Source organism: Cibotium barometz, chromosome 6 (assembly GCF_041138505.1).
Source record: "Cibotium barometz isolate CiBa-2024 chromosome 6, ASM4113850v1, whole genome shotgun sequence".
Taxonomy (NCBI): Eukaryota; Viridiplantae; Streptophyta; class Polypodiopsida; order Cyatheales; family Cibotiaceae; genus Cibotium; species Cibotium barometz.
Window position 1 is genome coordinate 1,040,193 of NC_141051.1, and position 25,951 is coordinate 1,066,143.

A 25,951-nucleotide genomic window follows, 5' to 3' on the forward strand; every position below is an offset into this window, starting at 1 on the left:
AAATTTAACAAAGATTGTACATTTGGAATCTACTCATTGAGACCTTTCCAATGATATATAGCATGATGAAAAACTATGATTATTAATGACGTGGCATGTTAGTCCATTTTTTCTAGACAAAGGAGATGTGAAAATCCTTAAGGGACAAAAATGAGTCCATATTTCGCCTAATGTTGAAGATTGATTTGAAAACATAACATTTAAAGGCCCACGACACTCAAATCTTATCTAGGATCTAGTGGAGATGACAGAGATGTCGAGAACCATCAATAGATCATAGTGCATTTTTTATACTAGTTTGGAATTCACCACATCAACATAAACTCTCTTATTAGTGAAATACCCACCTCTCAAACCTTATCTAGAATCTAGTGGAGATGACTTAGCATACGTCCAAAACCAATCAATAAATCACATTGCTTTTTTTTTCACACTTGCTAGTTTAGAAATCACCATATAAACACAAACTTGATTGTTAGTGAAAGTAGACACTTCCACTTTTAGAAGGTTGTTGACCTAAGCTGTAGTTTGAGAGCTAAGAGCTTTTGAGGCAATTGAAAATACTTTAGAAACTTCAAATTTCAAGTAGCCTAAATAAGAGGTGACACTTCTTCGAATTGATGTTCGAACTTTTCTTGTAGCCTCTTGAAATGTAGGGCAAAATTATTTGCGCAAAGGCCCTAGATTAAAACCCTTATATCCCCCTTATTCTTCTTGAATGTTTTGTGGGATGCCTTCAACATGACCTTAGCTTGGGCCAAACCAACTTTGGGCTCCATTCGAAAAACACACCAATCTGTAAGCCATGCCATTGAGTTAAGTCATTTAGATACATATCACATCCATACTTTACATACGAACTGAACCATCCAACCTTTCAACATCCTAACCTTCTTTCTAGCTGTTATGAGTTTGCACACTACCACAATCAAAAACTTCATAATGTCAAGGTTTAAGCAAGACTACATCATTGTAAAGAGGGAAGAGCATGAGTTTGTCTATATAACCTTGGTGAGTTGGCTTATGCATTTATGTAGTGGAGGCAAGTGATTCTCTAAGGTATTTCATTTGGACTATTGAGTAGATTAGGAAAATCCAAGATGCTACAATACTTTGATTGTTGTGATGATATATAACCCAAGGTATAATAATTAGTGCGGCCACACTAGAGAGAATTTTAAGTTTTTGAAGCTATAGGACAAGTTACAACCTAAACTTCATCGTGCTAAAAGTAACCTTCTAATTTGTGACATCCCAAAACTTTAAAAGCTTGAGACATTAAAAACTATGGCATTCTAAGCGCGCGCGCGCGCTGCATGGCTGAATGAAACAGTGCCAACAAGAGTACATGTGAGAACAAATTGCATCGCTACAACTGAACTGAACACTACTCTTGCAAGAACAAACATGGCCACTACCTTGAAAATATGCCCCATGGATTTCACCGCTTCAAGTGGATGTTGTTTTCTTGCACAGTGGGAAGTATGGAAGGTTCTTTTTCCATTACATTAGCATTGTTGTCTTTTAATTTTTCACTGTTGTATTGCAAGTCCTATATCAAAGCAAGGTATATCATTGCACAGCATTGACACAGCGGTGGCATGGTCAAGGACATTGTCAAAGATTCTCTGCTCGCATTGAAGGATATGGGCAACACAGTGTCTTTGGATGCGCCACAGTACACATCATGGTGAGTTGAAGGCTTGAGGAGGAATTTAAAGTGACATGGAAATCTCAGTGAACAAAAGGGCCTACACAAAAGAGGAGCAAACAACATGACTTTTCATTAGCAAACATGTAACTTGTTAGAAATTGGTTCCTATCTGAAGTAAGTACGCATTGAGCATGGCACATGCCAAGTAGGTGATATTTTTGTCCAGGAGCAAATCTTCCCGGGATAGGAAGCAAATGAAAGGTCAGGATGAAACAGCGTTTTTGTCCAACGGGAGCGGGAGCGGGAGCGGGAGCGGGAGCGGGGATGTGGAGGCTGGCCAAAAAAAGGGGGTCGAGGCCGAGTTGACACAATAAACAAGGGAGCCAAGATACACTTGCAGGCAAACTAGGGGTAGAGGATCCCACCACACTGAGGGGTCCGAGGAAGTTTGTGTGGGAGGGATTAGGGGTAGGGGTACACAACTCTTATTTTGTCAAGGCTCAATGAACAAGGCACCAAGACCAGATTAATAACCTGACACAAGCAATTTTGTTACTTCTCTGAACAAACTGAAGATCAAATCTAAAACTAAGTACATTATATGTCCATCACTGCATCATTAATGGCTAAAGCCTGCTAGTGTGAGAACAAGCAATGCTGAGATTGACTAAACTTTACTTGTGCGAGAACAAGAAATGCCATATGACCCATGGATTACACAATTCTAAGATTTACAGTTTCGATCAATATGCTGAATAATCAAGACAAAAATCCCAACTATAAAACAAAAGCTGTCTTCTAAGCAAAATTACAACAAAGCGAAATAAATCATTTCCCAATCCAAAAGATCCAAGGTCATGTTCTAGCAGACATATGTTCAGCTATTTTCCCACCTTCGAAACAAAACTATCTACCTAGTAGCTTTCACATCACCGTGACTTCACCTCACAATAGCATTTCTTATCTGGTGACAGCAATCATGAGATGGTGTTTCCTTTCACAAAACCAGTTTTACAACTTCCACATGCCACTTTAAGCATCAAAGTGTAAAAACATCCTTATAAAGAACTCAAGCCCTAGATAAAGATTAGCTCCCTATTGGATACCTGTAGAAGGTAACACTCTTGCCCTAGAACAAGCATACACATTCCACAGCTAGCTACATGTATAAAAAGTAACTCGCCTGAATTATCACTCTACTTGCTTCATTAATCCTCTTCCTGCTGGACACAAATTATGAAAGTTGTATCAAAATGCTTAAGACAAACAGCTCTTGGCATGCACTTCCTGCCCATCTTCTACGCGCAGTAGAGAACAAACTTGGCTGGGTACACAGGGTCTTATACTTCTGGGGGTAGAGCTAACACCCCATTCCTCCAAAACTTACATAAGAGGGTTGCCTTTCTGTGGCCTCCGCTTTACCTTGATCTGCAGTATACCCAAGTGAGATGAACAACATGAGCTACCACTTTGGCTGGAAAATTGATGGGAGAACTGGTAACAGACATACTCTCAACATGTAAGAGGTGATATCAAAAAAAGTTGACCTTGCCACCATTTGTCCCATCGCCAACAGTAGCTTGACACGCCAGTCTCCAACTGTCAGGTCTCTGAAAAGATTCATTCACATGTATCAAATTCAAGGGCATACCTAACATTCAGTCGAGAGAGAGAGAGAGAGAGAGAGAGAGAGAGGGGAGGGGGGGCGGGGGGGGAGTATACCAATTTCAAATAATAAGGCTCTGCTGCCGTTCTTTTGTTCACGAGTTCAGCTCCTTCCAAAATCTGAAAGTTGCAAACAACACAAATCCAACAGATTAAAGACAAGCCCTCCAATCAGCTAACCCTTGTTTTGACTTGATAAAGTAGGAAATAAAGGAGTAACCCACATCAACAAGGCAAGTCCCACACATTCCACGTCCTTCACAATTCATCATCTTACCCTGGAGAACATAATTGCACATGGTAAGACAAGACTTGAGACATAGGACAACATGGAGGGGTGATGGAATGGATCTCACATAGGGGCCATATAGTTCCACTTGATTGTCCAGCATTACATCGCGTAGAAGTTTCTGCCCACTCACAGCAGTGACAAACTGTGGTTCTGGCAATGGATCAGTCTCTCCTGGGCGGTTGTCAGGCTGCAATATAAGTCCCACAGTGATTGAGATGAAGACATGGCCAAAATATTAAATATACGTAAACAAAACATAAATGGAAGATGACCACTGCGAATGGAATCAACAAGAAAAAACACATCAACATGTCGTACTTTGCACACAATAGCACAGAAAGCCATGCATGCCACTCAGTATGATCATTAGATTGAACACCATAGCAGTAGAGTTGCTATGCATATCCCTACCATTACTAGGCATAGAATCATTAACTATGCAGTTAAGCATATCATTGCCACATAGTTTACCACAAGTTAATTTACACACTGTAGACAAAGTATTAAGTAGGAATAATACCATGTGGTTGGGCACAACATAGCACACTTGCACTGTACAATCCCACAGCAAAGCCATACAATTGAACAACATTGCAAATTCACATGTATAAGCAGCATATGATGTGAAAAATTGAACAACAAGGTGGAGAAATCTATACACGGTTAAGCAACATGGCCATAACAGAGCCTAAAGGTGAACAGCACGTTATACTAAGCTAAGAAATTATTGTACAGTTAGCACGGTATCACAGCATACATGACGTTGTTTAACATGGCATATGCGTGGCTGCAGAATACAGGCTATACACCATAGACGCATGCCGTACAGTACTGTGGTCGGAATATTGGTGCAGCAATAAGCACAGTTGTACAGCATTGCCATCGCTGTAAAGGTGGCTAGGCTGTGCGGCGATACCGCATGGTGCGTATGCTGTGTAAGAGGGCATCGCGTGGCACTCAGAAGGCGGCGTACGTACCCCAACAAACTCGAGCTCGATGAGGGGGGCTTGTCGAGAGGCTTCGGGTGATGGTTGCAGTGGGGACGAAGCAGACGCAACTACAACACCTGTTTCGTGTTGTTGGTGGGCGGCCAACACCCTGAAGCTCTTCCCACCAACAAACCGCAAATCCAACCTGCCAGCAGCCCAGCGCCTCTTCGCATCTTCCCCTTCCCCTCCTGCAACTGTGATTCCAACCACATTCATCCGAGCCAACGCAACAGCTGCTGCCATTTTCAACCATCGTCTCTGCTCTCGACGACGACGAGGCATTGAAATCAGATATTTAGATAGGTTTCACACCACAAGCCCGGACATACACTATCCCTCCTCGCTTGCAAAACTTTTTTTCGATATGTATATTCACTTTTGATATTAATTAATGCCACGTAATCTATTACAAGATAAAGGAAGCTGCCCACCCTTTACGTGCAGAAAGGAGAGGGAGAAGACAAGTGTTTGGGGGTTTCTTTCCCACACCCCTAAGCAAAAAAAATTAAAGATTTGAGTGATTAGAGAGCTCAAACAAGAGGGTTTTTGCTTAAACCTAGAGTGCTTTTTACTAATTTTTAGCTTGCAATCATGTTTTTTGTTAGACTAGCATACATAGGTAGCTTAGGAATGTAAGATAGAACCCTAATCAACCAAAAAAATCACAAAAAATCTCTTAATTTTCACTAATCTACTAGTTAGTGTGATTAGTGAGCTTAAAGAGAGCTAAAAATAAAAAAACTTTGAGCCTAATTGCTTGCAATTGGACTAGTTGGAGTGGCATTAGTGTTTTAAACACTTTCCTTGATCTAATTCCATGCCTAGACCACTGCCATTAGGTCACCATTAGTAAGAATTAGTACTAATTAGGTGGGTTAATTAGATACGTAATTAAAAACATTAATTGGGTAGGTTAATTAGATACTTAATTAAAAACATTAATTAGGGATAATCACATAGTTGGGTTAGCCTAAACATTGCTAATCCACTTATCAAATCCCCATATCAAAACTCCTCACCATTAGGGAGTAAGCAAAGAAGCGTGTTAAAGGGTGATTAATAATGAGATTAGGAAAGATTAATTTTTAGTTAAGTTAGAGTGCCTCATTATTAGTTGAAAACCACTAAACTAGAGTTAGAGTGCCTCATTGTTAGTTGAAAACCACTAAACTAGAGTTAACCTCTAACTTTAGTCTCTTCCCACCTGCTTGTCATTAAAAATGAAGGAATCTTAGTTGTCCCTCACTCAAAAATTACCCAACCCAAATTCAAAATCATGCGGCGTACGGATGTACAGACATAACTGACACAAAAAGAACTCAGCCATGGCCATTCACACCTAAGCCACGATCATTCACTCCTAAGCCCATGGTTGTTCACTCCTAAGCATACAGGCATACGCTTCCCAAAAAAAATATTAAAAAAAAAACTTAGCCACATCCGTTCACTCCTAAGCCCATAGTCATTCGCTCCTAAGCATACACAGGCATACGCTTCCCAAAAAAAAACTTAGCCACGGTCATTCATAAATAAGCCATGGTCGTTTGCTCCTAAGCGCACGGTCGTTTGCTCCTAAGCGTACGAGCGTACGCTTCCAAAAATAACCTTTAAAAAAATAAATTTTTAAAAAATAAAAATCTTAGCTTCGACTGTTAACACCTAAGCCACGATTGTTCACTCCTAAGCCCATGGTCATTCACTCCTAAGTGTATGGATGTACGCTTCTAAAAAAAACTATTTAAAAATTATTTTAAAAAAACTTAGCCGTGGCCGTTCTCACACCTAAGCCACGGCTGTTTACTCCTAAGCCCACGACTGTTTGCTCCTAAGCATATGGACGTAGGCTTCCAAAAAAACTTTTTATGAATATATATATATATATATATATAAACTTAGCCGTTCACACCTAAGCCACGGCCATTCACTCCTATGCCCATGATCATTCGCTCCTAAGCATATGGGTGTACACTTTCCAAAAAAACTTTTTTTTTAAATTCAAAAAAACTTAGCCATTGTCGTTCACACCTAAGTCATGGCCGTTCACACCTAAGTCATGGTCGTTCACTCCTAAGCTCATGGTCGTTCACTCCTAAGCGTACGAACGTATGTTCCCAAAAACAAATCTAAAGAAAAAATCTTTAAAAAAACAAAATTTCTAAAATTGTCAAATCTTTAGAGGTGCTCAAGGTTTACCTCCCCGACTAACTAGGGTGGTTTTTACACACACGAAACACCTAAACAAACCTTTTTTCACCTTAAGGATGTGTTCACGCGCAAGGAAAAAGAGAGCCAAAACTTCTATTTCGGATCCGAGTGTGCACTATTAAAGCTTTTTTAAGCCTCAATACACACACCATGGACACCTTTCGGTCATGGTTGCATACCCCAAGTGCCCCCATTTCATTAGGCGGCCCCCTAGTCATGGTACATTCACATGTGGCCCGTCATGCCAAACACGTTTGGCCGTGAGGGTGAAATGATTTATGGAGAGCCCTCATCTAGTGGTGCACCTTTATACATGCACCCTAACGTGAATAGATGCCCCAAGCACATACATGTGCCTTCTTCTCCAACCACAGGCCCCATCTAGTGGTGCACCTTTATACATGCACCCTAACGTGAATAGATGCCCCAAGTACATACATGTGCCTTCTTCTCCAACCACAAGCCCCATCTAGTGGTGCACCTTTATACATGCACCCTAACGTGAATAGATGCCCCAAGCACATACATGTGCCTTCTTCTCCAACCACGGGCCTATTCCCACCCCCCACCCACATCCCACGTCCCACCTCCCCTTGATCCCCAAATTGACATTGTGAGCTTAGCACAAGCCATAGGAAGGGGAGTGGCTTAACAATTTCAGCCAACAGACATCATATACACAACCAATGTGGGCAAAAATTTTCAAACTTATGCTGAAATTCCACGAAGTTGAAGACCCCATATCCCACCTAGTGTCTATAACCAAATCTATCAGGCATTTGAAATTTTTGATAATGCAACAAAGGTCCATCTTTTTAGACTCAGCCTTGAAGGCAAGGTGGTGCAACAGCAGTTCCAATCCTTGGACCCTTGGCATAAAGGCACTTTCAAAGCAATGAGAGAGGCCTTCACTCTTGGATTTGCACCCTACGGGCCCAAATGGAGCCTCGTAATCTAATTGTTCCAATTGGAACAACAACCAAAGAAAACCTTACGCGACTATATAGCACATATTAAGTACCTCGATTCACGTTGCAAAGAAAGGGAAAAATTGAGTGACAAAAAATTAATGAACCATTTCCTCTTGGGTTTACACAATCCAAAGTTGCACGACCATATGTTAGTGAAGGACCCCTCAACCTTTGATCAAGCCTGCATGGGCAATCTTTCTCGATGACAACATGCAAGAAAGCCATTCCATGGAATTGGCTACTGAGCCAATGCCAACCCAAAGCTCATTTGTCACATTACCCTCATCTCCTCCTAAGCACCATGCATCATTGGTTGCACCACCCCCAACTAACCACTCACACATAGCACCACCCAACCTTCTATAGTGCCCATCTTTCCAGTCCAACAGTTGCCTCTCAAGGCAAACCCCATTGATCATGGAAACATTAAAATCGAGTCCATTGCTAAGCCCCTAGAGCCCGTGCGCTCTAACACCCCTAAGGCACCCATAACACATCATATTCCTTTGCACACGCCTCACATGGACCCTAAACCAACTGTGCACACCATCGGTGCACCTATAGGAAAACCTCGTCTTCAATGTTTCCTCTGCCAAAGACCCCAGAGAGTGGTTGAATGCCCTCAGAAGAAAATCCTGCCACAATGACACCATAATGTCACGGATGTGGAATCAATCATTACTTTGAAGATTGCCCTTTGGAATCAATTTCTCACTCCACGGTCGAATGCATGCCATCCCTCAACATGTTGAGCATTCAACATGGGAAGATATCCATTGTCCCATTAAATGTAGTCACACGGTTACAGGTCAAACTCAAGAAGCCAAGAAACCAAAGTAGTCCAGCACCTTAGCTTACTGAATGTGCCCCATCCAAAAAGGAACAACACTCTAAGCACATTGGCCAAGGTGAAGATCGGGTTACCATCCGTAGTGGCTCAACAAAGACCACATCCTCCTCCTCTGGGAGTGATGATCGTGTCAAAATGCCACTCTCCCAAGTAGCCCCACGGAATCTAACCAAACGACAAAATTTGCTGGCCGCATATCCCAATCCCATCATCGAGAAGCAACATCTTCAGCAGGCCTAAGCTTTGGTATAGGACTACTAGGATCAACTCAAAGAACCTCCCATACATGTGACCTATGCACAAACACTTGATGAAAGGCAATTCATTATAGAACCATTTACTTGATGTCCGAGGACAAGAACCTGAACTTCCGCACTAGGTAAGGCAAGAGCCCTAGCCTATTCTCGAGGCTGCAGAAGATCCATTTGCCAACATGACGTTAACAAACAAAGATCTTGCCCCTCCATTGCCTATTCCACAGGCGGCTAAGACCAAATCCCACATTCACATCGAACAACTCGATGCGGATAGCGACATAGAGTCCAACAAAGACTCACAAGGTGCCTATACAAAAATTGCTGAGGTATTTTACCCTCCTATGGCACCCAATTCTCAACCTCAACCCCCGTCAAATATGGACCAAATTGAACTTCTATATACCATTTTACAGGTCCACCCTAGGAACTAGGCCTTGAACATGAGGAAGCTCCTCATCAACACGACCATGCCATACTATCAACCTTTCTTTCTTCCCAAATCCAAATGCCCATTGGAACCTTGTTAAAAGGAAATCCAAATTTATGGAATGACCTTAGGGATTGGATGGAATGAAAACTACAAGCTTCCGTAGTAGAGGAGAGAGAACTCAGATTCCTCAGATGAATCTGAGCCCCATTATCCTAAAATACTCCATGAGCAAACACCCAAAGGCGCACCAACAATACAAGTGAATGCACTGGGCCACTACTTTGAAGGTGAAAACACGAACGTAATCCTGCCCATTTCCTATGAGATGGACATGAGAGAGCCATCCTGGATGGGGGTGCTGGCGTGAGCATCATCACAAGAATGGTCTGGGAAAATTGGGGACAACCACCTCGATCCCACCAAATTAGTGATAAAGCTTACAAACGGGACATCTACACAACCCCTTGGCTTAGTGATGGACCTCAAGATTAAAGTCAATAACATGACCTGAACAGACACACATTTGTAGTCATGGGCTTTCATCATGGGCAGGTATGACAACATCATGGGAAGACCCTTCATGAGACTGACACAACTAGCCCATGACTAGGACACAAATCATGTCTATCTCTGCAAAGGGGATCAAACACACAAAGTGAATTTACATACATGGCAGACACATCCCATGATGAGAGGTCCCTTCACCAAAGATTGTGACCACCCACAGCCCGGACTAACGATCTCCTTTTTTGCAAAGATTGTCATCAAACCCTTGATGATGCGTGGGAGCCATCCGCAGTCGCTTTTGTCAATGAAGATGAAGCCAACCCATGATTGGATGAAAATCCTAGCTACACTTGATGGACTCCCACATCACAAACTCGGAACGCAATTTGTGGTCCCAACCAGCCAGTACCTTTATGACCCCTACTAGGCCTTTGCCTCGCTCAACACCTTGAGTGTAAGCATAGCTCCCCAACATGAAACGCCTTCGGATATGGTTAGATTTCCCCTTTGGTAGAAATATGCAAAGAAAGTGTGCCTTGCTGTCTTCCACAACTAGCCACAATCTTTTTCCATGGGAAACATGGGTCTCCCTAGGTAAACCATCTCTTCATAGTGCTCATGCCAAAATTCAACTGCTTAGTGGAACAACGTATACAAAGCCTTGAGTATTTTACACAAATGGTACATACTATCCCTAACCCATTGTCTTGTAAGTTTTATGTGGCTCCCACAGGTGCGACCAAAGAAGTAGTCATCCTGGCGGGAGCTGGGTCAAGAATGCCGCATGTGCAATCAACTCAGCTGACAACACAACTACCCTTGATCTTCCCAAGGGCAAGGTAACAATGATCCTTTGGGATGGGGAGTGCACTGTATTTGATCCTCTTCCAACACCAACTACTTCCACAAAGGGTATACTCTCTCACCCCCAAAAACTAGTAAGTCTTCCACCACCCCTGAACTACCACCAGAACTAATCCCACCAAGAATATGGATTGGCCTCCCGACTGAGAATGGTCTACAATGGTGGCAAGCCCACATGTATCCCATGCTCCTTACCAATCTCATATTCTTGGAGGCGTAGAAAACTCTTGGAAAACCCACACTTACACCAGTAGAAGGCAAGTATGTTAACCACATATGGTTAACACATTCCTATGACAATTATGTCCACACACTTATGTAATGGGCGCCCACACTATATTGTAAATCCCATCATCATTTGATGAGGAAAATACCTTAAAGACGCTCCCAAGTCTTGAGCTTTAGAGGATAGACAAGATAATCTTGGTCAGTTGGCCAAACTATAATAAAAAGCCTTGTAACTATGTTTTGGGCACCTCACTACTCCCGGGCAGCCTAGTGGGAAAAGGCTTGGAGCTATAAAATCTAATTTCTCTTATTTGTAACTCATTCTCCCATTTGTGAAATAGAAGTGGATTGTTATCTCTCTCTCTATCTCTCTCTTGCAACTCTAATCTAGCATGTGTGGTGTGCTTAGGGTTAGGGTTTGGGAGTGATTAGTTATAATCACTTGTTCTCTCTTACTTCCCTCTAGCTTCTTCTCTCCCTCTTGCTTGAGTGATTAGGCTATCACCACGATCATCTTCCATGGAGATCCCACACGATCTTCACGAGAGGTCCCACCACCCATTAGATTAGCAACAACCGCCTCGGTGTGACAACGAGTGTGGGAGGATAGCGGTGATGAGTGGCTATGGTGGAGCTCTTGAGCATAGCTCGAGCTCAGTGGATCAGTATCTTCCCATGACACGTTAGGGTGAGCTTAACAATCTCCAAGTATCTCGCTTATGTATTGCCAGAGGACAAGCCATTAAATAAGGATAGTATGCAACAACTTATTAAGTTCGTCACGCCTTATCAGTTAATCGATGGTTATATAAGTTAGGCAAAGATCATGTGTTGAGATGGTGAGTCAGGGAGGATGAATTCCTAACTATCCTGGAAGAGCCCCATAGTGGAATCATTAGAGGACATTTTGCAGGCAAAGTAATGGTAAGGAAAATCTTGTAGGAGGCCGGCTTATGGTGGCCCCAATAATGTTGGTGATTCCATGTAATTGTCAAACACTATGACGAGTGCCAATGCTTTAGCATTCCCCATTGACAAGATTAAATGCCATTAGTTCCAATCAAAATGGGGAATAAACTTCGTTGGACTATTTCACAAAACGGGCAAAGGCAAAAGCTACTTGAAAGGCAAATGCTCGTACAATTGCTAATTTTTTATACGAGCACATCATATCCAAATGCTCGTACAATTGCTAATTTTTTATACGAGCACATCATATCCAAATTTGGATGTCCCCTAGAGATGGTCAGTGATAAGGACTCCCATTTTATTAACACGGTCATTGAGCACTTATCGATGGGATTTATGGTGATACACCCCGTAAGTCATCTACTACCCTCAAGCTAACAGGTAGGCAGAAAGTATGAATAAAGTCCTTTGTGGTATGCTGACTAAAACTGTGGAAGCTAGCCGAAATGATTAGGAACATAAGCTAACACTTGCAATGTGGGCCTATAGGACCTCTCATAAAAGGCATCCATGGGAAAACTCCTTTTCAGAATTGAGATAATGATGCCTATGGAATATTTGGTGCCCAGCTTGAGGATAGTTGTCAAAGAACTCCTAAGAGAAAATGATCTAGCTGAAAGACTGGTCGAATTAGAAAATCTTGATGAGACTAAATTAATCGCTCTACATAGCATGATAGTAGAAAATCTCGATGTAAACAATTGTTTGACCACAACTTAAAATCTAAAGAGCTACAAGAAGGAGACCTAGTACTTATGTATGATGTTGGATCCTCTAAGCATTAGGGCCATTCAAAGTAACTAAACTCATCCCCCCTAGGGTGCAGCCCCACATTTAAACAATTGATGGCATCAAGATGCAAGGCTACATAAATGGTAGAAAACTTAAGAAATACCTTGGGCTCTTAAACCAAGACATGATAGGATAGACACACAAAAAGATGTAGGAAAAATTGAGGCAAGAAAGGCTCAAAAAAAGTAGAAGACGAGGCTAAGGCCAAGGCAACCCTAGCCAAGGCAAAACAAAGTGAACTAACACGTTGCATAAACATGGCTACTCTAATCCTAATTGAGGAAGAGGACCTTGAGATAGAGCCCATGTGGCTCAAAGTAGAACTCTCTTTGGGAGGGACCATTACTAATCTCCTCGCAATGATTGACTCGAGGGCAAGTCACAACTTGCTCTCGTATGAGACCGAGGAGAGGTTGAAAAAATGAGACTTGGAAACCACATTAGCTAGAGTTAAAAGTGTGCATGCGAGAACTATAGGAGATTTGGGATATTTGAAAGTTAATGTTTTCACCAAAAATAAATCCTTGGTTGTGCAAGGATGTTTTCATGCCTGCACGTGCCTTAGAAGAGGAAATGATGTTTGAATGAAGCTAGATCTCTATTGTAAATTATGAAGTCAATTGGGAGCAAAGGACTGCTCACCTGTCATCCCCAAGAGCTATAGACACACCGCTATGGAGCACCTTATCACCTGCCCACCATCTCAAAATTAAGCAAGCACCAAGCACCGCCATCCAACATGCTACTATGTCTTCTAGCACACTCAAGGCACCACATGTATTCCCTAAAGGTTGCAACAACTGTGAGAAGTAGAGGGACCTAAATCCCACTCTACATAAAAAGTCTCAGAACAAGTAGCAGCCTCATGTTTTACACTATTGGGTTCCTTGGAAACAAAAGGGTACTATGAAGGGAGTAAGCAAATATGGCTTCCCAAGTCACAAAAATCCTATGGCAAAGCCTTCTATGCTCAAATGTCATTAGCCAACCGCATAGTCACCCCAACCACCACGACCGATCTAGCCAAAACACTACTCACCCCCCAATCACCAGGATTTGTCGAGGTTAAGGGTATATCACTAATGAAATCAATTGTTGTAGTAGGCATTTCTGTGGCTCCCTCATATACTTTCCTTTGCCCTTATTTGGGAGAGTACTAGTGGCGGTGGCTATGCCCATTTTTGGCTGCCATTGGGAGTGTTGTAGTGTGGTGGGCTTATGGGGTAGGATGATGTGCGTTAGCAGCTTAGGTAGCCATACCTGCCTATCACCTTCATAGAACTTTTGGGATGTTAGGAGATCATTAGGTACCCACCTTTGAGTGGTTGTGGCTTGTGAGAACAAGGTGATCTTTTTTGATCTCTTTGCTTCGATGGTGGCTTCCTTTGGGTATTCACATTGATATTGTAGGTTTGTAGTTGCCCTTGCAAAGATCGATGTGAGGTTGTGATAGTGTATCTATCTATCAAATCCGTTGGTGTTGTTGAGGTCTGGGAGGGAAGTTGGGATCTCTTGGGGATCCATATAGTAGTAGCTCAGTAGTGGCGCCCTCATAGTAACCTTGTGTGACGAGGACCTTCTTGGGTACCCCTAGTGAATTCTAGTGGGTTGGGTGGAGAACTTCAGTTGGGGGTCAAGGTGGGAAAGGTTTGAGGCGGTACCTGGGTAGTTACTAGTGTTAGCAGTGTTAGTTGGGCTAGTAGGCATCATTGGTGAGGCGTGACGTGCTATGGAGTTTGTGGTGCCTGATGAGGCTTTGTTGGAGGGGGGGTGTTAGTAAAGGATAAGCCTTTTTTGGCGGTACGATTCTATCTCTTTCAGTGATTAGGGGAGTTGTGGTTGGTGAAGAGGATTATATACCTTGTGGAGGTGGGATCCACAGCTGCGGTTCTTTATCCGTCATGAGGACCATAACCTGCCCTGAGGCATAGTGTTGTTGTCCTTGCATCCCAATCGATGTGACATCGGTTGTGGCCCATCCATCCTCTTCTAAGGAAGATTTCTTCTTACATATTCCTTGGTTTGCAGGTATGACATAGAACTTTCCGTCCAAAGGGTTATTCCCAATGTGAAATAGAATTGTCACAAACACATGCACACTTAACACAATTTAAAGCCACAATCGTGATAGTGGCCAGGGTGGAGTAAATTTGGTCGACCGAGAGAGTCTCACATTTCATAGATATTAAATTATGATTAGCACCCATGTCTACAAGTTCTAACCTTTGGGTGAAACTTGTCAATGTGGTCATTCCTAACCACAAACACGCAGTTTTGACTTTCCAATCCTCTTCTTCGAGGTGCACTATACTTGAGCCATGTTTATAGACATTTCCTTGCCTCTAAGTTTTGTTTGCCTTTCCTTGGATTCGCTTTGTAAGATTCCTCCCCAGCCTCTCAGGATGTCCAGTATCTTTCCTTGTAATCAATCCCCTCTTCAGAAATATAAAAGATCTTGTTTTTGCCTGTTTTGGCCTAGAGAGAGAAAATGTTCTAGAGAAAGGTTATTCAAATTTTGAATATTTTTAGATAGAAAAATTTCTCATCTTATTAATATAAGTTCCCTGAAACAGAAGTTCAAAAAGATTTCCAAAAGGTGTGTTAGAAATCAAGTATAATCTGCTCAAGAGGCCTTATCCTAGGGGTCCAGATTTTTGAAAATTTTTAAATTAAGGTTCCTATGGACCAATAGGATCAATCCATGTGTGGGGAGGAGATAAATCCAATTTGTAAAAGAAAATAATAAAAAATGAGTAAATACCCACATAAGATGAAGAGTTGACTATGTACAAGGTTTATTAGTAAAAAACTATGAGTATTATTAAAAAAATGAGATATTTTGGGTATAATGATTCCATTTTGACACATGTGAAAGGAAAGGGGATCCCTTCAAGTAGGCACCTACTTCACATGCTTGAATGAGTTTTAAACTAAAAAATAATGTGATATTTTTATCTCTCCTCTCTCTTGGATCAAACCGAATAAAAAAGGAACCAAACTAGGTCCAAATCTGGTCCAAATTCAACCAAACTGAATCTGAAAAATTCTAGAAATCAGTTGGTCTTGGTTAGAGCCTCCCTCTCCTATAAATAGAACCTGAGCCCTTTTGTAAAAAAATAGGAGAATTATACTATGCCAGAATTATGTTGAAATAATGATAATTTTTACTATTCTCTAAAATTCTCTCCAAATTGAAGAAATTGGAGCTTCCCTCCTTCTTCAATCTCCATTGGTGGCTCCATCAACATACCAAACCAATTGATTGGTTGGGGCCTCTACCGTGATCAAAGAATCAAGCAATTTGTAAGGTAAAGGGTGAATTTTGATCTTTTTCTATAATTTCTCAATGTTTCTCTCTTCTCAACCCCTCTCAAGCTTGAGAAGCTTAATTGGAATGGATTTTTAATGCTATTGAAGTTAATTGATGAATGGTAGTAAGGAAATACATAATCTTCCATTTATGCTTAATTTTAATGGTTTTTATGATTTTTGTCTTCTCTAAAATGATTATGATGATATGCCTCATTGAAAAAAGGCATTCCCCTCTCTTCTTTAGTAAATCCAACCATTCTTTATCCTAGATGAATGATTATTGGATAAAATCAAGTTTTTCATAATGTTTTTCTTAAATAAGTAGAAAATTTTACATTAGAATGATTTAAATACTCTTGGTGAAATTCTAGTTGATTTTAGAGAGTTAAAATTTGAAAAATGGTCAGCCATACAAAGGAGGTTATGGCAAAATTTTCTAAAAATTGTGTAAAATAAGTTTTACCTTTTATTATTCAAAAAGAGTAATTTCTATTTTATATTTATTCTTAAAAAGTTAATTTTCATCCTAGGTATAAGAAAATGCATACTAAAAATATTTTATTAAAAAAGTGTTACTTTCTTTAGAATTAAATTCTATGCATAGAAGGAAGCATATTGAAATTGTTACTTTGATTATAAAAGTGCGACTTTCATCATAAATGATTTTTATGCATAAATGGATGCATAAAGGAAATTCTTTTATATTAAAAGAGTGATTTTCATCATAAATGATTTATATGCATAAACATATGAATAAAAGATTTTTTTTATATTAAAAGCGTGACTTTCATAAATGATTTTTATGCATAAATGGATGCATAAAAGAAATTCTTTTATATTAAAAGAGTGATTTTTATCATAAATGATTTGTATGCATAAACATATGCATAAAAGATATTTTTTTATATTAAAAGTGTGACTTTCATCATAAATGATTTTTATGCATAAATGGATGCATAAAAGAAATTCTTTTATATTAAAAGAGTGATTTTCATCATAAATGATTTGTATACATAAATATGTGCATAAAAGATATATTTTTTATATTAAAAGTGTGACTTTCATCATAAATGATTTTTATGCATGAATGGATGCATAAAAGAAATTTTTTTATATTAAAAGAGTGATTTTCATCATAAATGATTTGTATGCATAAAAGATATTTTTTATATTAAAAGTGTGATTTTCATCATAAATGGATTTTATGCATAAATTAGATGCATAAGAGAAATTCTTTTATTCTAAAAGTGTAATTCCTACTAAATTGGATTCATGCATGGAAAGATGCATAGAGAAATCTATTTTATTTTTAATTCAAAAGAGTTATTTTCATCAATTTTGATTTTATGCATAGATAGATGCATAAAGAATTTTATTTTTAATTCAAAAGAGTTATTTTCATCAATTTTAATTTTATGCATAAATAGATGCATAAAGAATTTTACTTTTAATCCAAAAGAGTTATTCTTATCAATCTTGATTTTATGCATAGAAAGATGCATAAAAGAATTATTTTATTTCGAAAGTATTATTTTCATTGAAATTGAAATTATGCATAGATAGATGCATAAAAGATTTATTTTTATTTTGAAAGTGTTATTCTCATTAAAATGGAATTTATGCATAGTAAAATGCATAAAAGGTTTATTTTTAATTCGAAAGTGTTATTTTTCTTAAAATTGAATTTATGCCTAAATAGATACAAAAATAGGATTTTTATAAAAGTGTTATTCCTATTAAAGTTGTCTTTATGCCTAATTAGATGCGTAAAGAATCTTTATATAAAAAAATAGAATTCTCTTACATTCTATAAATAGAAGTGATGAGATGTGATAGGAATCAGATAGATGTAAATGGATGGATGGAAGTGATATGAATCAGATAAATGAAATTGGATGAATGGATGTGATGTGCTGTGAATTAGGATGTGAATGAATGGTATAGGATGTGAAGGAATGTGATGGCATGTGAATCGTGAAATGAATGATAAGGGATGTGAATGAATGACGGCATGTGAATCGGATGTGAATGGATGATGTGGTTTGATGTGTGAATGATGTGGATTGATGTAGATGGATAAATGGATGATGTGGTTTGATGTGTGAATGATGTAGATTGATGTGGATGGATGTATGCATGTGGATGTGTATGGATGTGGATGTGGATATGGATGTATGAATGTGGATGTGGAAATGGATGTATGGATGTGGATGTGGAAATGGATGTATGGATGTGGATGTGGATGTGGATGTATGCATGTGGATGTGGGTGTGGAAATGAATGTATGGATGTGGATGTGGATGTGGATGTATGAATGTGAATGTGGATGTGGATATATGATGTGGATGTGGAAATGGATGTATGAATGTGGAATGTGGATATGGATGTATGGATGTGGATGTGGATGTATGGATGTGGATGTATGAATGTGGAAGAGGAAATGAATGTGTGGATGTATGAATGTAGATGTGGATGTGGATGTATGAATGTGAATGTGGATGTGGATGTATGAATGTGGATGTGGATATGGATATGGATGTATGAATGTGGATGTGAAAATGGATGTATGAATGTGGATGTGGATGTGAAAATGGATGTATGGATGTGAATGTGGATGTGGATGTGGAAATGGATGTATGAATGTGGAATGTGGATATGGATGTATGGATGTGGATGTGGATGTGGATGTATGAATGTGGATGAGAAAATGGATGTGTGGATACATGAATGTAGATGTGGATGTGGATGTATGAATGTGAATGTAGATATGGATGTATGATGTGGATGTGGAAATGGATGTATGAATGTGGAATGTGGAAATGGATGTATGAATGTGGAATGTGGATGTGGATGTATGATGTGGATGTGGAAATGGATATGTGGATGTATGAATGTAGATGTGGATGTGGATGTATGAATGTGAATGTGGATGTGGATGTATAAATGTGGATGTGGATATGGATATGGATGTATGAATGTGGATGTGAAAATGGATGCATGGATGTGGAAATGGATGTGAAAATGGATGTATGGATGTGGATGTGGATGTGGAAATGGATGTGTGGATGTATAAATGCGGATGTGGAAGTGGATGTATGGATGTGGATGTGTATGTGAAATGATGTGACATCGATATGAGTGAATGGATGAGATGTGATGACATGTGAATTGGGATGTGAATAAATGATATGTGATGTGAATGAATCTGATGCGATGAGATGGAAAATGATGTGATTGATGAGAATGAGTACACATATGAATGGAATGTGGAATAAGTAATGAGGATTAATGAAGGATAATGTGGAAAGACGAGAGTTCATTATAGAAACTGTATTTGTGACCTGTTTATAAATGACTGTTTTATGTCAAGAGTGCTGGGGAAGCATTTTGACCGTCTTGTGATTAAGATCGTGGAGACCTAACTGATAAAGTTGCAACAGCTGACGGAGAGTCAACGGAGGACGTCTCGCGTAGCATGGTCGACCGAGGTCTTGACCAGCCTCGGTTCGATTTAAATAGTGAGCTTCTCACCGAAGATACCCACACGTGCGTCGTGGAAAATATTGGAACAAGGAGTAAGAGTTGTTTTCTAAAATCGGGCATGGATCTGATTGATTGACCTTGTTGGCCCTCAACGGATGAGTCCATGGCTCTTCTATATGGATCTGTTAGTTGATCTTGCTGATCTTCAATGGAGATTCCATCTTGATTTTTATAAGTGATTATATTGCTGGGTACTATGAGCTAGGAACTATTGAAAAGGCCCCTGAGTGGACACGTGGTGAGCTTTCTGGTTGCCAATGATGCCATGATACTCCGATGAAGGAATGATTAGAAATAAGGATTCAACCAAAGAATTTGAGGATTGTGATCAGTGAGTCAATGGTTTCATTAAAGATAGCTGATGCTGAGAAAAAGGCAATTTCATATTGGGTGTGTAAGTGGTGTGACTAGTTTTATGTTTGCATGAACATCCGACTAGGGGGCCTGGAAACTCTTTTCCCTAGTACCCGAGATAAAACCTAACCAAATTCTTAATTGGATCCCATCACTATAGTGGTTGGGCGGTTGGCTAACCCATGGGACTGGATGGGGTTAGGATGGACTGATGGATCCGTAAATCGAGACTCAATTCCTATTTAGTTCGATAGATGAAGTAAATTTCGGACAAAAATTGTTCTATGGAAAAGAATCAACGGCTGTGCCTCTCAATGAGGAAAAAAGCGTTGGTCTCTATGATCCAAGTATAGTCTTTTTCCCTGATCTGACTATGGGACTTACGGGTTCGGTCAGATGAGCTCAGTTAGTTAAGGCTTTTGACTACGTTAGGGAAAAGTTATCCTGGTGGAATCACCCGTGCTTTTCGGGCAAAGGAAGTTTTTCCGGGTTCGGTTTTGGAAAAACCGATGGATTAGTCTCTTGTCCGGATATCCGTGGGCGAGGACCCGAGTGTGGGACCCTGCCCCGCGCAAGAAGTGCTACTTCCACTGCTAGCACCCCTGAATTTGTTGCGCGGTGGGGACAGGGATCTTACACTCTTTCTTTTTCATCTCATTCTATTTTTGTTTTTCCTCCTTTTTGAGGTAAATTTTCCTCAGGGCATTTTGCATGAGTGGTCTATAGTAGCGTCGTAATTTTCTACCATTGAAATAATCTGCCATCTAGACACCATCGAGTGTTTCAATGCGTACAACATCCTATGTGATTATTTTGGTCACTAGGAAGGGTCTTGGTCCTCTATATTTAAGCTTCTTTTTGTAATTTTTTGTGCTATAGAGAAGGACCATGTCCCCCTCATTCACCTCTTTGTCCCTTGAGTTGGTCATCAAACCATTGCTTGCACCTTGGTTTTTCCACAATCATACCATACAAAGCCCTTAGACGTGTTTCGTCTAGTTTCTCAAGCTCAAAGAGTCGGTCGCTCAGAACATTATCGGTGAGTCTTTTTTGTACCGCTACCCTTAAGCTTGGTACCAAGACTTCCATAGGCATGACTACTTTAGTTCCATATGTTAGGCTAAAGGGTGTAGTGTCAATGGCCACTTTGTATGCTGTGCGATAAGCCTAGAGTGTAGCTGACAATTTCTATTCCTAGTCTTTGGGGCAACTCACCTCTACAATCTTGGTTAAGACGGTGCATAGAGTCTTGTTAGTGCTTTCTGCTTGGCCATTAGCTTGGGGGTAATAGGATAAAGATTTATGGTGCATGACCAAGAATTCTTATAGCTTGGGGGTAATAGGATAAAGATTTATGGTGCATGACCAATAATTCTTATAGCAATAATTGTATTACCTCATTTATGAAGTGGGTGCCATTGTTAGTGACAAGCTCAAGGGGAAACCCAAAGCAAGTGATTACACTTATAAAGGAATTTAGCCATGGACCTTGCATTGGCTTTCCTTGTGGCTCAAGCTTTGACCCATTTGTGTAGTAGTCCATTGCCGCTATGTTAGACTGGGCTTGGGTGTATTAGGAACTCGGGCTAATGGGACTGACAAAATAAATGCCCCATTTCTCGAATGGTTGTAAGGATGACGGGGTATCATGTCCTTATTGTGTGAAATCGTGGTCTGTTGGCATTCACATGATGGGCATCATGTCCTTATTGTGGGAAATTGTGGTCTGTTGGCATTCATCACATTATTTGAAATATTTGGCCACATCTCCAAACAAGGTTGGCCACCATAAGCCTACTAGGAGGATCTTCTATGTAATGGTATCTGGCAAAGTGTCCACCCCAAAGTGACCCCAGAGTGGGCTTGTTCCAAAATAGAGATGTATTTATCCTCACATGTGCCTCGTCTCATTATTCTATCTTTTCCTTGTTTGTACAGTTTCCTCACTGATCAATTGATATAGGGAGGCTTTCTTAATAAGGTGTCTTGCTCGATCCTTGTTGATCGATGTTTCGGTGGGTAGGCCATTAGCTAGGAAATGTGCAACTTCCTCTCCCCATTCACGAATCAAGCATAGTTGGAACAAGGGAGCATCTGGCAAGTCATCATCACCAGCGGTTCTCCTTTAGGAATTCATGACATATGGTTGCTAGTACATGTTGGGAACCTTTGCATACCGTGACCGTAAAATCAAACTCTAGAGTAGAATTAGGAGTGATTTGGTGATCTTGCCCATGGTGCACTCGGGGGGTGCACTACTAAAAGAAACCCTATGTATCACGTGCATTCAAGGGGTATTTAAAAAACCCTTACATGCTATGAATTTTTCATGAATAAAATGACCCCTTTTCTTTATAGACTTACAGTTTTTTTTTCAAAATCAATAAAAAAACCCCTTCTATAAATGTATTTATGTAAATTTACCTTAAAATTTTAAAATAAAAATCCCTTCATTTGAACTCACGTGCTATACTTACATATTTTTAGGTGAACCCCCCAATGTGGTGCAAGGTTTATTCACAAGATAAAGAAGAGCTTGATGGTCTACAAAGAAAACAAATTTGGTCACAAAAAGGTAGACCACATGCAACTTCCTCTCCCCATTTAGGAATCAAGCATAGTTAGAACAAGGGAGAATTTGGCAAGTCATCATCAACTTCCACTGACGATTCTCTTTTAGGAATGTGTGACATATGCTCAGCTAGTATATGTTGGGAACCTTTGTGTACCGTGATGGTAAAGTCAAACTCTAGTAGAATTGGGAGCCATCTGGTGATCTTACCCATGGTGCAAGGTTTATTCACTAGATAAAGAAGAGCTTGATGGTCTATAAAGAAAACAAATTTGGTCGCAAAAAGGTAATGATGAAACTTTTTAACTATGTAGACCATGGCCAACTATTCTCTTTCTATGGTGGTGTAATTTCATTCTACTTTATTCAACTAGATTGGCAAAGCTAATAGGAAAGTCGCTATTGTGTTCGCTAGGTTGAGCCAGTACAACACTAATTGCAAAAGCATAAGCATATATGTGAACATAAAATATGATTTCCCAATCAAGGGTCGCACCAATGCTTTTTTTAGGGTATTGTATGCTTATTGTAACTCCTCTGTCCATTTGAAAATAACCAAGATCCCATAAAGGGGATCAGCTATGTTGGCATACATGAAGATGAAACGTCGGTAATAACCAACATGCCCCATAAATTTTTACACTCCCTTAAAGTTGGTAGGGGGTGGTAGCTCGATACTATGTCATATGTGGATGTGTCATGTTATGAGATAATGTGTCCCAAGGTCACTCCATGCCAGACCCAAAACTAGCATTTCAAAGGGTTAAGAGAGGTTTTGTAGAGTTGGCATCTCTCTAGCACTTTTCTCAAACACCATAGATGTGCTTTCCATTAGAATTGACATAGAGGTCATCCATAAAGGCTTTAAGGAATTTTCGTAGATCTCCTTTGTAGTCTTTGCACATTAGGCATTGGAAAGTTCCTAGGACATTGGTGGTCAGATCAAACAACATGACATGGTTGTTGAAATATACAAGTGAATAGGGTGTGTGCGGGAACAAGCCCTTGGCTAGAGGCTGTAAAAGAGAATCTGTAAATGTGAGAGAACCTGTGAAAAGGTGAGAAGAATCTACTGGGAGAGAATAAAGGATAGCATGAGGAGATTTAGGAGGTGTGGAGATATTCTAGGAGAGGTGGAGAGAATCAAGCAAAAGAGGTGGAGTGAATCAAGGAAAAATCAGTGGGATTAGATGCTTGGATGTAAAGTCTATAAATTGAGGCATTGGCCTAATGAGAATTTGTTGGTTTTTGATTATCCATGCCTACATTAAGCTATCAGTTAATTGCTCACTAATCACATCTTAATTATCATCTAATCTCTTTGTTAATAATGTTGATTCTAGCATTTGATCCACCATAGCTCATCACATTGCTGCAATTTTAACATGGTATTAGAGCCTAGCTTAGAATCCATCAAATTTATGAGCTCATTATCTTGCTAATCACCCAATTAATTAAGATTAGTAGATAATCAATTTTTTTAGTCATTTTTCAACAAGCCTCCTGTACCCAAAGCTAGTGGAGGAGCTCTCTCTCCCTTCACACATAACCATTGCCCAAGCCCTTTTAGGGACTCATACTAGACTCAAGGACCTACACACAGCTCAAAGGAATTGGGGGAATTCAGCGTAGAACGGCGGTGGCAACGCGATTTGCAAGTGTCAAAATATTTTGGGAAAAAGCTCCATGCGACGTATCCGCTTCAAATTGGTCTAATTCAAGCTAAACCTGGGGGTTTTCAAGCATGCTCTACAAGCTAGTGAAGTCAAAATTTGATTTGATCAAGTCTACAGTGAGATCCAAGCTCTTCATCAAATCTGCAGAGGTGACTTTGGTAAAACAGAGATTAAGCATTCAATGTTTGGTTAAATCTTGTATTTCTTGGCTTAATCCTCTACTAGACTAATTGCTATTGATGGCCTTGAAAGCATTTGAGCTCATTTAAACTCTAAGGCCTCAGATCTGGGCTCCCCGCATACTCTATTTTTTGTACACAAAATAGAGGATTAATTTACTAAATTAGTGATTAATCAGTGCTAATCACTATTTTTTGGTGTAATTGAGGGTTTAAATTAACCATTAGGTATTTGATACAGATCCCTATAACTTCAGATTGCAATTCGGAGTTGGTTTGATACTCCAACCATTCCGTACAAATTGGTTACCCTTGATTTAATGTAATTTCTAGTGATTTTATGATGATAAATCTTGTAATCATCTCTTAAATACCAGATTGAGTTGTAAAAGGGTAGACACTACCCTTGAATCTTGAAATTGGATCAAGAGGTAAGACCCCCTTCACATCATCATGAGTACGGCACAAGAAATAGCCAAATTTAATGGAGAGCAGTTTTACACATGGCAGACAAAAACCATGTATCTGCTCATGAGGAAAAATCTGTGGAGGCTAATTGAGGGAAGAGATGAATGCCCAGAGGTGAGAGGGGAAAATGAGTGGAAGAGCAGGAATGAAAAAGCATTGGGACTTATTGCACTCAGTTTAAATGATGAAATTATTCATCACATCATAGGGATACAATGGGCAAAAGATGCATGGGATGAACTCAATAAATTATTTGGCACACAAGCTAAAAATTCAAAGATAAATCTGTTAATGCAATTCTACAAATTGGATATGAAGGAAAGTGAGTAATTAACTAATAGCTTAATGTAGGCATGGATAATAAAAAAACAACAAATTCTCATTAGGCCAATGCCTCAATTTATAGAGTTTACATCCAAGCATCTAATCCCACTGATTTCTCCTTGATTCACTCCACCTCTTTTGCTTGATTCTCTCCACCTCTCCCAGAATATCTCCACACTTCCTAAATCTTGTCATGCTACCCTTTATTCTCTCCCAGTAGATTCTTCTCACCTTTTCACAGGTTCTCTCACATTTACACATTCTCTTTTACAGCCTCTAGCCAAGGGCTTGTTCCCGCACACACCCTATTCACTTGTATATTTCAACACATTTAAGCCTCCGAACCATCACTCATGTCCATGGTGGGTGAAAGGGGATGCAAGAGAAAGAGAATGCAACAAAACACTAAGACAAGAGGCATGCAAGGGGGTGCAAGAGAGAAAACACAACAACACAAAGGATGAAGGGAAAACTCACTTGTTTTCCTTGCTTGCATATGACAAAGTAAAGACTTGGTCAATTGACCAGCCTTGTATACAACAACAGTTTTAGGGTTACCCTAATCTTCCTAGTAGCATTAATCCTACTCAAATGGCCCAAAATATGTCCAAATTGAGTTCTGAGAGTTGTTGTCTCTTCCTCTTGACCTAGGAACATGATAAAAGGTTGAGTTTCCATTTTCTAATATTTACATTTCTTCTTAAATATATTACAATGAATGATTATGATTGATGTATATACACGTTGTCGATGCTGGAAGCTCATCCTCTTGACTTCTGCTACTCCTGGTGGCCTAGGGGTTAACATGATTCCCTTCCTAATGAAGATCCAGCCCCTTGGGTCTCTTAGA

The 25,951-nt window shown here is 39.9% G+C and overlaps 1 protein-coding gene across 2 annotated transcripts; it reads right to left on the reverse strand.

The window, feature by feature from the left end:
• Positions 1 to 2,462: 2,462 nt before the first annotated feature.
• Positions 2,463 to 4,880, reverse strand: LOC147637324 (photosynthetic NDH subunit of subcomplex B 3, chloroplastic-like). Of its 2 annotated transcripts, XM_086799095.1 has the most exons (6): positions 4,589 to 4,879; positions 3,676 to 3,798; positions 3,544 to 3,597; positions 3,377 to 3,439; positions 3,202 to 3,264; positions 2,463 to 3,082 (listed from the first exon to the last, which is right to left on the reverse strand). In XM_086799095.1, the coding sequence occupies exons 1-6, from the start codon at positions 4,841 to 4,843 to the stop codon at positions 3,038 to 3,040; spliced, it is 603 nt and encodes a 200-aa protein (XP_086655221.1). In that variant the 5' UTR covers positions 4,844 to 4,879; the 3' UTR covers positions 2,463 to 3,037. The 2 variants fall into 2 exon arrangements, with proteins under 2 accessions (XP_086655221.1, XP_086655223.1); XM_086799097.1 differs by lacking the exon at positions 3,544 to 3,597 and having other exon boundaries at positions 2,834 to 3,082; positions 4,589 to 4,880.
• Positions 4,881 to 25,951: the final 21,071 nt, after the last annotated feature.

What these genes read in the sequence shown, in the direction of transcription:
- LOC147637324 (XM_086799095.1), bottom strand. Translation starts at nt 4,843, where the DNA reads ATGGCAGCAGCTGTTGCGTTGGCTCGGATGAATGTGGTTGGAATCACA. An exon ending in TCGAGCTCGAGTTTGTTGGG is followed by an intron (nt 3,799 to 4,588) that starts GTACGTACGCCG and finishes CTTATATTGCAG; the next exon opens with CCTGACAACCGCCCAGGAGA. An exon ending in TGGAACTATATGGCCCCTAT is followed by an intron (nt 3,598 to 3,675) that starts GTGAGATCCATT and finishes TATGTTCTCCAG; the next exon opens with GGTAAGATGATGAATTGTGA.